Raw genomic sequence first — 11,215 nt, 5'->3', positions numbered from 1 at the left:
AGAGGATTAGGGCCACATGTGAAAAATTTATTTGCGTTTAATGTGTTGTGAGTTCAATGTGTAAAGAATAACTAGACAGGCTGACTTTTCAGCTGCAATGACAGTCATTTTTCTATACTCATTCATCTAATGGTAATGGACATTTGTAGTCCACACAAGCTTCTCTTTTGTGAAAAATGACGATAATAGGCTTAACAATATGATATCTGCAATAAATAAGGCATCCCCTAATTTTTGCAAGAGGTGGGCCCCTATAACTATTCAAAATAGGGTTTTTTTTATGTTCATGTAAGGAATCTCACTTGTCCCAGTTAAGGCCTAACACTATGGCAGAGTATGCAGCCAAGTGATACACCACAAAAAAATCAAAATAGCATTTTTCAACAGGCAGCACTCTCAGCACCTCAAATATCCTGTCCTGCCCTGCAAAAAATCTATTGTATGGCCATGCAGTTGTAGATTGGTCTGCAGGCCCATGTTATATGATTGAGGGGCTCATTCAGACAGATCAGATGTGGATAACAACATAATGCCAAAGCATTTTTTTGTGTGTGTGTGTGTGTGTGTGTGTGTGTATGTGTTGGGGGGGTCATAACTGTACTGTATGTAGGAATGCTGTGTAATGGAAATAAACTTTGAAATAAACTTCAGAGGAATATGAGGTTTTTATTGAATTAACAAAGTGGCAAAGACCTGAGTTATTCTGCACAGAGCAACTGGAAAGTGACTGACAGTACAGTGTCATGTATACAATAGATGAGAATACATCACCTGACCATTCCCATCAGCTTTATTGGTCTTTAGTTGTTGTCACGGTGTCTCCCTGCCTTGGTATTGGCCACTATCCAAATGTGGCTGCAGCCTACATTAGCAGCCACTATTTACTTATGTTTAACAGGTTATTGATCTTTGTCCTGCTCTGAACTAACTGGGTGTTCATGACCTGGGAAGGATCAGATTATACTCTCAATATTATGTAGCAAGTGGTTACATAATATTCAATTCATACTAAGGCTACGTAAGAATTAAAAGACATGAATAAGGCAATAGAGTAGAAGAATATATATGTATTACGTTATGAATTTCCACCACAGTTGAAGTAAAAATAAAATAAAACATAAGTTCTAAAAATAAGAAAAAAAAACACACATGTTGTATATGAATGTGTCCAGGTCAACAGACAACAGAAAATGCTATTAATTTATAAGAATTACAACTTTCCTTTATGGTCTAAAAATTTTGACCTTTCATTTATTATTTAAACATAATGTTGTAGACCTTAAAATAATTTTCACAATATTGTATTTATAATTAGTCCATTATTGTCATTGTTATCACCAGTACAAAAGCGTTGCTTACTCACTATTGTGATGTTTTGCTCAGCTGCAGTTGTAACAGATTATATGCATTATACAGACAATTCGTCTTTAATTAATTTGCTGATCTAGTCACTGACTGACTCATCTAAATAAAATGTTTTTATAGCTCTCGGGTTAGGTTTCGTTTCTCCGCACTAGCTGGCTGTGTGTGTGTGTGTGTGTGTGTGTGTGTGTGTGTGTGTGTGTGTGTGTGAGAGAGAGAGAGAGAGAGAGAGAGAGAGAGAGAGAGAGAGAGAGAGAGAGATCCACCGCTCTCGTGGATTGCCCGGGAATATAAATCGAGCCGTTTCGGGGGTTTCCTCTGAAAGTAATGGAGGTTAATGTAGGAAAGACGTTATTATTTTAGGTTAAGATTAGGACATACAGGTCTCAATGTTACTTTATATACCATGAAAAAGACAGTGTCAGATAAATAGATAAATGTGAGACTTGTAACTGTTGAACATGTGCTGATAGGTTGTAGGAAGTTCAGTGTAGATAGAGAAGTAGACTGGGGGGCAGCTGGTAGATAAGGAAAACAGCTTTTTTGGCCCGTTTTGTTTGTTTTTTGTGATGTCACACTCTCAGATACAGTAAAAGGCGGCAAGCACCTTTAACGTTGGTTTATAGTCCGCCAGTAAAACAAAAGAAGAATAGGAAGAGGATTTCCTGCGAGATGATGTAGTCATGACCGCAGATACATCCAAGTGCAGCTTTAGCACGAGCTTATACACACCCCCTTAAATTCAGGCGCGAGGGGGGATGATGTGCTAGACTCTCCACAACCCGCGGGCTTCGATAAACTACACATCCTTGTCGTGTTTGAATAACGGATTTTTGACCATGGTTAAGATTAAGTTATATTTGCGCCGCTATGTTGGACGCGACTTCTTTGAGTTTTTGAAGGAAACTGATCGATTATCCATCACTGACAGAGAAGATCTCAAAGACATTTACGACAACGAGTTCAGGGCCAGGTGAGTTGATCATGTAGATGCCGACATCTGTATGTATGATAGTTTTATACATATGTCCGAAATTACATGTTTCTGTGTGTGTGTGTGTGTGTGTGTGTGTGTGTGTGTGTGTGTGTGTGTGTGTGTGTTAGGAATGAATGCACCAGAGATCCAGACTTTAGTTCAGTCCTTTATGCCCTGAGAGACAATAAGAAAGTAACAAGAAGTGGAGACAAATTTTACTTCAACTCTTCGGTAAGTGCACTTTTAAACACTACGCTGATGTCAGCTTCCTATTCTGGATTAAGGGGAAAATTTAGGGAAACATTAATAATAGGCTATTTAACGGCTGATTCTCCGTTGTGGTTTTTGTTTCTTTGTTTGTTTGTTTTTTACCACTTACACTTATGAAAAAGTCAGTCAGTCACTGTCAGATTTGTGAAATCTTTATTTGCTTATGAAAATACAAAAGAGGGTGATTTCACTGATATATCTCCATCCACATCACATTAGATCAGGTCTAGATAAAAAAAAAACACTATATTTAGACTTGTCAAATCTTAATTGACAAGTTTAAATATTATAGTGGTTTTTGATCTAGACCTGTTGGTCTGGATGGTGAAATTGCCCTTTATTCAGTTTTCACAAATAGAAAAAAGATTTCACAAATCTGAAACTGTCTCTTTGTTCATCTAGTCCAGATTTGACAAGTCTAAGTATAGTGGTTTTTGATCTAAACCTGGTCTAATGTGGTCCAGATGGAGAAATATCAGGTTAATTGCCCTTTTTTTAGTTTTCATAAGCAAAATAAAGGTTTCACAAATCTGAAAACGGGTTTAAACAGCTTTAAGGCTTTTGCTACGAAGTCTAACACTTTTTCATAAATGTAAATGGTAAAAAAAACAGAGAATCTGCCACTAAATATCATTATTGATATTCCCCTCAATTTTTCCCCTTATCCCTGAATCGAAAGTCAAAGTCAGCATTGTCTTTTACATCATATTTTGAAGTAGGTATGAAGCAGAAAAAAATTCAAAAAGGTAAAAAAACAAATTTAAAACACAACCAATCATTTACATCCACACAGACTTCAGCCAATGCGGCACATACAAATATGGGTTTGGTATATGGTCATGTGGCCAATCATTATCTCAGACTGTCAGAGAGGCAAGGGGAGTGTCCAATAAGGGACATGGATTATACCATATTTGGTTCATAAAAAGGAGAAGTGCAACTCAGGGGTGGTACTTTGTGGTAAGATGTTTAGAAGAGGCCTTAACCTCAATATGTGCCTATTTGATGTGGTATACTTAAAAAAAAAACTTTAATTAAAAAAAAACTTAATAATGTGCTATATATAGAAAGTAGGAAGAGCAACAAGGCACATCATAAAAACCACTACAAAATTAAATAAATGAGAGATATTTAAGAACCATTATGAAAAACTCATTAAAGGTAGAGTTGATATTTGAACTTGATAGATAAAATTATCAAATAGACTGAGGTTGGTTGAAGTCAAGCATTTCTTTAATTCAAAGACAAGCAACAGACACAGAGAGTATGCAGAGTCTCCGTGGAGAATTCTGAAGAAACAAATGAAGGTCACTGGTATATATTGACGGCCTTGGGAGGCCCTTTGGTTGTTTATAGATTCTTTCTAACAGACCTAGACAAAGCTTTACAGAGCTCTCCCTTCCACATGATAAACATGATGTCCATATGACTATTATATTGTTACCCTCAAGGCCCTGCCGCCAAATACATATGATCATACCTACTTATCTAATACATGGATTTATCTATCAGAACTAAACACCCAAACAAATACACCCCTCCCTTCATGCTCCTTTAGAAGCTTCGTCCTCCAAGTTCATGGACGCGCATTGCCAAGGCAACGACCAAAAGAGAAATATGGTAGAATCCAGAGCGATGCGTCAGCTGTAGAGTCACTTCCATTTACACTTTATCACAAGCGGGAAAAAAAAATTGCATCTTCTGAGCACAACAGTCCATCTACACTCTCTGCGGCCTCCCCACATCTCACTCAAACTGCCCTCACCAGGCTGACTGATAGTAGAAATTTATTGCACCAAAATAGTTTGCATGTCGGCTCCACGGGCAGAAATAGACAGTGTTTATATTTATTGATATATTGATACAATTAATAAGTTCAAAGCACATATACAGCGGGATATTTGTGTGATCTAAACAGCCGCCTGCTCAGATTACGCTTCACTAAAAAGCGTTAAAAAATTAGGGGGTCTCTCTGAGACTGTCTCAGATTCAGTGTGGATTGATACATTTAATAAAAACAGAAGCGTATCTGTTCCATGAGAAAACATTTCCTATGTGAATTAGCCACAGCCTCTCTCTCCCTCACCATTCAATGGGTGCTGGAGGCAGGAGACAGTCATGTCCTCACTCAGACAGCTGCTCCCATTACTTCCTCCTGTCCTGTGTATGAGCATGAAAACCCCCTACTGCTGATTGGCTGAAGTAATGATGTGTGGCTCGCTCCGAGCCGTTGTGTTTACATGCCCATTTACAGAGCCAGGGCTGTGTATGGACACCGAATTTTTTTTCGGCGAACACACAGAAGGGACAGCTAGTGGACCATGAGGAGATATTCGCTGGATTTGACAAAAAGCGTATTACATTAGAATCGCTGACTTTGCCTTAAATTGAGAAATCCTTCCCATCATTCATGCCCCCTGGAAATAAACTTTTGAAATATAAAATCAAAAATGCTTCTCTCTTTTTCCCTGAGAAAATTGACATTACTACCTCTTTGGCTGGACTTTATCACTTCTATGCCGATAAAAATACGTGAGATGAAACATGCTTCTCATTGAAATGTCTTGCAACAGGACTGGTTACATCATTCCTCTTGATGGAGCTCCTATGTACCGTGATACGCTCTTTAAGGGAACAGGATGTCTCACCTATAGATATCTTACCACATGGACACTGTATCATATAGATAACATTTGTTATTTTACAGGTAATAAAGTCCTTAATGTTAATGGTCTTTCCTTTGATAGGGTGATTAAAAGACTTAAGGTTTTTGGTATTTTAAGGTGAGAGTGGCAGGAGACTGTGTGCTTTCTGCCCAGAGAGGTCAAAAGAGCAGAGTGTCAGAGCAGGGCTGAGAACAAGGATGTGTTATTCTTGTGGAAACCCCACTTCAGACCATAAAATCAGGATTTAACACACTGTCTGTGAGGGGCCGTTTCTGTCTCTGTTGACTACAGCCAATGCTTGGATCTATTATCTGGTGAACGATCTCTGACCTTCTTAATGAGGGACAGCTCCACACTTTAACATGTTTAATGATCTCTGGGCTTAACAGAACTGAACGAAAGTCTTTTTTCCACATTAACTTCTTATGAAATCATCCTTATGTATATCTTTGAATATTATAATGTATGCATGTGCCACATAGCCAATGAAATGCTTTTATATATATGCATGATATGTGCAGATAGCTGATAGGACAATCATAGTAAGACCTCCCCTTTAACCTGAGTATTAAATGATGTGCATCCTTTGGGGAGAGGAGTTAGGAGACAGGTTTTGAGTTTCCAGCGGAGCTCTTTGGTGGATTTTCTGTTATTTTTGCTTGGTGTCTTTTGCACTTTGACCTTTGCTTTTGTGCTGAATAAGTTAAAGCAGATCATTTTGATCCCCTGAAAAACAGAAACTTCTCATCTTTTGAACTTCTAAACTTAACTCATTCCAGCCTTCTTCAACTACATTTCGGTAAGTTCCCTTGCATACTAACTATTCTCTAATGTGTTAATAGTGCTAATTTTCTCTCAAGAGAGGAACCAGCATTAAGAAGAGTTAGGACAGGAGCCACCGTATCGGGGTAAAGCCTAGAACGAGGGGCATATCTGCCCACAGTGCAGGGGCTCTCTGTCAGATGCTAACAGACTTCTAGGAGAAGAGACCTCTTTAAGTCTTAGTAACTCGAGCTGCACAGCAGTACTTGTGACAATTAAATCGCACCAAACCAATAGGAACGGTACTTCACTGGACTATGGCCTATGCTTCTGAGTAGCGCCCATATTGACACTTGTGTTAGATTTTGGACTCCATCAGAACCAGCTAATAGTATATTTGCAATTTATGCAGGCTCCACACTTAAAGTTGCCTTGAAGAGGTTTAGTTGTGAGCTTACTGTTTGGGACTTGCTGACATGTTCAAACAACCCTGTCCCTTAAATTTCTTCCTCTCAAAATGTTACTATGGGTAGATCTTTAAACGTTTCTTGCAAGGATGGGTTTTGAAAAATATGCCAATGTTTTAAAATTATGTCCTTGATGATCTGAGTTTTAGGGGTGAATGTAGGGCAGGAAATAAAGTGTGGCTTAGATTTGGAGGATTTTTTAGCTTGCAAATAAGCCTCTCTGCTCTTTGAATCCATGTTTTTTGCACATACAAGCCAATCTTGTTGGTAATTTCTGTCTCTAAATTTGGATAACATCTCTTCTTTACTTTTATCATACTGTTCTGGAACATCGCATGTTCTTTTCAGTCTAGTGATTTAATTTACAGGTAGACTTTTCTTAAGAGGAATGGGATGAAAGCTTTCAGCATTAGGAAGTGTATTCCGATCTGTAGGTTTGGTGTAAAGAGAGGAAGAGAGGACATCATCTTTTCTTGGTACATGTATATCATGAAAATTAATTTCTTTTGCTAGTTAGTGAATCTCAGACCTGCAAAGTTACCGTTTAGAAACAACAACAACACATCAATATTACACTTCTAAGAGATAATAAAAGGGCAAGGCCTAGACACACTGGAACATTTTCTTAACACCAGACCAGTGGGAACACCCTCTACCACTTTCCTAGTTAATTTGGCCTCCTTTGTTCTTCAGAGAAATTACTTCTTTTTTAACAACGTACCATACCTCCAGACTGCAATAGGCACTAAAATGACACCTAGTTTTGCCTTTGTCTTTTTTTTTTTGGTCACTTGGAAGAACAAATGCTGTATGAACCACAAAAAACCCTTCTTCCCTTTTTATTATCTCTTTGAAGCATTATATTGAAGAATGTTCTGTTTTTTTTTTTTTCAAGTTTTCTGACGTTGCTAAAAAATTAAGCATTTTCAAAAATTGAATGTTTTCAGTCAACAACAGCAATGTCTCATTTTGAAAGCAAAGTTTTCATCAAGCCTCACTGACTTGCAGAGTCACTGTTTTTGTAAGGAGTAGGTGGTTTCATTTTCTAACACACAAAACCTCCGCTCTGAGAAAAAACCCTTTTTAATGTCTTAAGACAAACCTAGCTGTTAAATTTACTGTATATGCATACATCAGACAGATAGATGGGTGCAGATTAGGTACCTTTAAAAACAGGTGAGGCTACCATTATGTCTACAGGACAATCAGTAACTTGATAGATGTATTTTCCATCCCAAGACAAGACTGACTTGAAGTGATCTTCTGCACAGATCACATCTCTGTATCTGGACCAGTGGGACCATCAGCCAGAGCAGAACTGTAATGGAGTGGCTATTCTCCAGCCAGAAGAAGCAGTGTCGGGGGTTCGAGCCAGGAGGGAACTGGCCAGTCAATTGATGAACAGGCTCAGGACAGACCCGTAAGAGGATCAAATTTTGAGTGTCATTTTTTGTCAGAGTGTTTGTTTTGAGTGCTGCAAGAGCAGTTTGTTCTGTTTTGTTGTTTTTTTTAACATTTTTGACAAATATGAAGTTCTGTTATTTCCTATTGCAATGCAATCCGCCCCTCAAATTTAAAAAAAAACTAATAGTTTTTCTAGGCAACTGGAATATGTTTTTACTTTATAGATAATAAGTAATGTAAAAAGTCACATTGAAAAACAAAGTTCCTCTTTGGAGCAAGGCACACAACAACAGGGTTAATTTACTCATGTGATGTGGCAAAAAGCAGACGGGACAGAGGGAAGCATTGGTAGGATTGTAAGCATAAACTGCAGAAGCATGGCTAACAGGTTAACAGCAGCAGTCCTCAATGTTGTGAATTATACAGCTTCTTTTCAAACACTTACTTCTCATTAACCTGTGTAACTGGCCTTGCATTCACTCTGTTGGCTGTATTTCTCTGCACCTATAAAACAAGAATATAATTGAAAGGATTAGACTTGAATCTGTGATTTAATGTCTGTAACACAGCACTCACAGGGATCAACTCATCTCTGACAAACGTGGTATCAGGATCACGTCTGACCATGTGTTTGAAGATGGGACACTTTACCTGCGAGTGGAAAGTGCATCTGAGGTATTGGTGTAATTTATGGACGTATTTATGGTTGTGGTACAAATGTGAAGCTCCACTGCATTGATCTGTTTTTGATTACTTTTTTAACAGTACGTGGTAAATCTGACTGTGGAAAATACAGGAAGAAAACCTGTGTATTTCACCTACTACACCCCGCTGCGCTGGCTCAGATTCTTCACTCTAAATGATGAGTGCAAGGTGACCAAGACAAACCCTCTCACTCTAAACCCAGGTGATGCAAAAATCAAATTCGGTTTTCTATTATTTGAATGCCTGATGTGATATCTTGCTCCACTGAAACATAATAATAAAGCACTATGAATATACAAAACATTGTTATGTTCTGTTCTCAGGTGATGGCTATGAAATCCAGGTTCGATTCCACTGCAGTTTGGTTGGTTTCTATCCAGCCATACTGGCCTTTGAGTTTCAACCAGACCTGCACTCCACTCCATTCCACATCGTGCGCTTTATTGAGGCTCAATGTATGACCACCACCTTTTTTTTAAGATCCCCACCACATGCTCACCACGATGGCATCAACATTTGCCTGAGGTGTATGTTGTTTTACGACACTTTTGTGGACATTGCTCCCAACAAACGTGAAACATTGGACCACAGAACCGTTGAGCAGAGAGCCTCTCACCTGTGGTATGATGCTCGTAAGTTAAGGCTCACTGCGAGCACAGCAAAGAGGGTCCCCACCAGAGGCAACCCTCAAAACTACATCAGACAGCATCTCTACCCCAGTTTCCATGGGAATGCGGCAACTCACCATGGTATAGAAAGCGAGGCATTGGCCTTTCAGTGGCTACAGAATCGCGGGTATGTTGTTACCCGCAGAGGCACAGTCGTGTGTGCAGGGGAGCCCTGGCTGTCAGCAAGCCCTGATGGAGTTTTGAACTCAGAGGAACTGCTGGAGATCAAATGTCCTTTCCTTACTGGTAATGAGTCTCTGGAGGACCTGATCAGAAGCCAGAGGTACGATGTGAAGATGGTGGAGGGGAAGTATCAGTTGCAGAAAAATGGTCAGCGGCGCTTCTACATGCAAGTGCAGCTTGGCATGTTCTGCACAGGCCTAAGGTCCTGTCAGCTGCTCATCTGGACTCCATCACAGCAAGTTTTGCTAACAGTACCATACGATAAGCAATTCTGTGCCGACACTGTAGCTAGACTTAGAATCTTTTATTTTGAGCATATGCTCCCTTATGTGTCAGATGAGTTTGAGGAAGGCAGCCTGCTGCTTTCCGCCAGATATTTGCAGCTTTGTAGAGAGTGAATATTTGTTGTCACCTACTGAACTGTCTGTTCTCTCTCAGGAGTCAACATTCACAAGAACAGGCATCTCATTTCAAAACATTTTTTTGCCCTGTTTTCCCTGCACTTGACCTTGTCATGCAGAAACTGTTGTACATGCTTTTGTCTCCTTGTGCCTTGATTATTGCAACAGCCTTTTCGCTTGTCTTAATAAAAAAACTTTGAAACGACTACAGACTGTACAGAACTCAGCTGCCAGACTTTTAACATGAATTAAGAGGCACGATGTAAGGTGACAGTTGCAGGAGCCTGTGTGTGCATTTTGCCCAGGAAAAGATGTTATTCCTGTGGAAACCCCACTTCAGACAACAGGATATTAGCATACTGTCTGTGAGGGGCTGCATCTGCCTCTGTTAATTGCAGCCAATGTATGGATCTATTGTCTAGTGACCGACCACTCTCTGACTCTCTTCTTACATAGACAGCTCCACACTATAATATATTAAGGCTCTCTGGACTAAGCAGTTAAAGGACTACTGTGAAACACCTTTTGTATGTTAATGTATTTTTCTGACACTGATAATTCATCATGGTGCTATCCTGAACCATGTTCAACCTTCATCAATGAGAGTCTCTGCTAAAGATGGGTTCAGGGCTTTCCGGGGGATAATATATGTCTGTGTCAATTAACTGAACAAGAAGGCGATTTTTGCTTTAAATATGTTGTATCATCTTCATGTGAACAGCCACTATTGTCAAGGTGGCTTTTTGATTTTTTTTTTCTCATATTAGGTCATATGCTCTTTGCGTGAACAGCCACTATTGTAAAGATGGCCTTTTAACCTTTTTCAACATTAGCTTCTTATGATATCATCCTTACATATATCTTTGAATATGAAAATGTATGCATGTGCCACATAACCAATGAAATGCTTTTAAACAATATATGCATGTGCAGATAGCTAATAGGACAATCATAGTAAGACCTCTCCTTTGTCCCGTGTATTAAAGACCTGTATCCCTTGAAAAAAAGGTGGTAGACAGGTTTTGAGTTTCCAGTGGAGCTCTTTGGTGGATTTTTTTTATATTTTTGCTTGCTGTTTTTTTGTATTTTGTACTTTGCTTTTGTACTGAATAAATCCAAGTGGATCATCTTGATCTTCTGAAAGACAGACACTTCTCATCTTTTGAATTTCTAAACTTTTCTCATCCAAGGCTTCTTCAACTACATTTCGGTAAGGCCCCTTGCATACTAACTATTCTCTAATATGTTAATAGTGCCAATTTGGATCTCAAGAGAGGACCCAGTGTTAAGAAGGGTTAGGACAGGAGCCACCGTATCAGGGTAAAGCCTAGAACAAAGGGCGTACCTGCCC

The 11,215-nt window shown here is 39.1% G+C and overlaps 1 protein-coding gene across 1 annotated transcript; it reads left to right on the top strand.

Annotated features, from left to right (window-relative positions):
* The first annotated feature begins 1,526 nt into the window (after positions 1–1,526).
* On the top strand, positions 1,527–11,011 carry LOC137184527 (uncharacterized). The gene is made up of 6 exons (XM_067592291.1): positions 1,527–2,335; positions 2,467–2,569; positions 7,775–7,923; positions 8,477–8,582; positions 8,673–8,814; positions 8,936–11,011. Exons 1-6 carry the CDS (start codon positions 2,202–2,204, stop codon positions 9,859–9,861), a joined length of 1,560 nt encoding a protein of 519 aa, XP_067448392.1. The 5' UTR covers positions 1,527–2,201; the 3' UTR covers positions 9,862–11,011.
* Positions 11,012–11,215: the final 204 nt, after the last annotated feature.

Source organism: Thunnus thynnus, chromosome 6, assembly GCF_963924715.1.
Source record: "Thunnus thynnus chromosome 6, fThuThy2.1, whole genome shotgun sequence".
In the NCBI taxonomy this organism is placed as follows: domain Eukaryota; kingdom Metazoa; phylum Chordata; class Actinopteri; order Scombriformes; family Scombridae; genus Thunnus; species Thunnus thynnus.
The sequence above is the reverse complement of the archived record's forward strand: the minus strand, read 5'-3'. Positions and strand labels throughout refer to the sequence as shown.

Excerpts from the sequence above, each read along its gene's own strand:
- LOC137184527 (XM_067592291.1), top strand. The coding sequence starts at position 2,202 with ATGGTTAAGATTAAGTTATATTTGCGCCGCTATGTTGGACGCGACTTC. Across the intron at positions 2,336-2,466 it reads GACAACGAGTTCAGGGCCAG|GAATGAATGCACCAGAGATC; the intron begins GTGAGTTGATCA and ends TGTGTGTGTTAG. Across the intron at positions 8,583-8,672 it reads GAGTGGAAAGTGCATCTGAG|TACGTGGTAAATCTGACTGT; the intron begins GTATTGGTGTAA and ends CTTTTTTAACAG.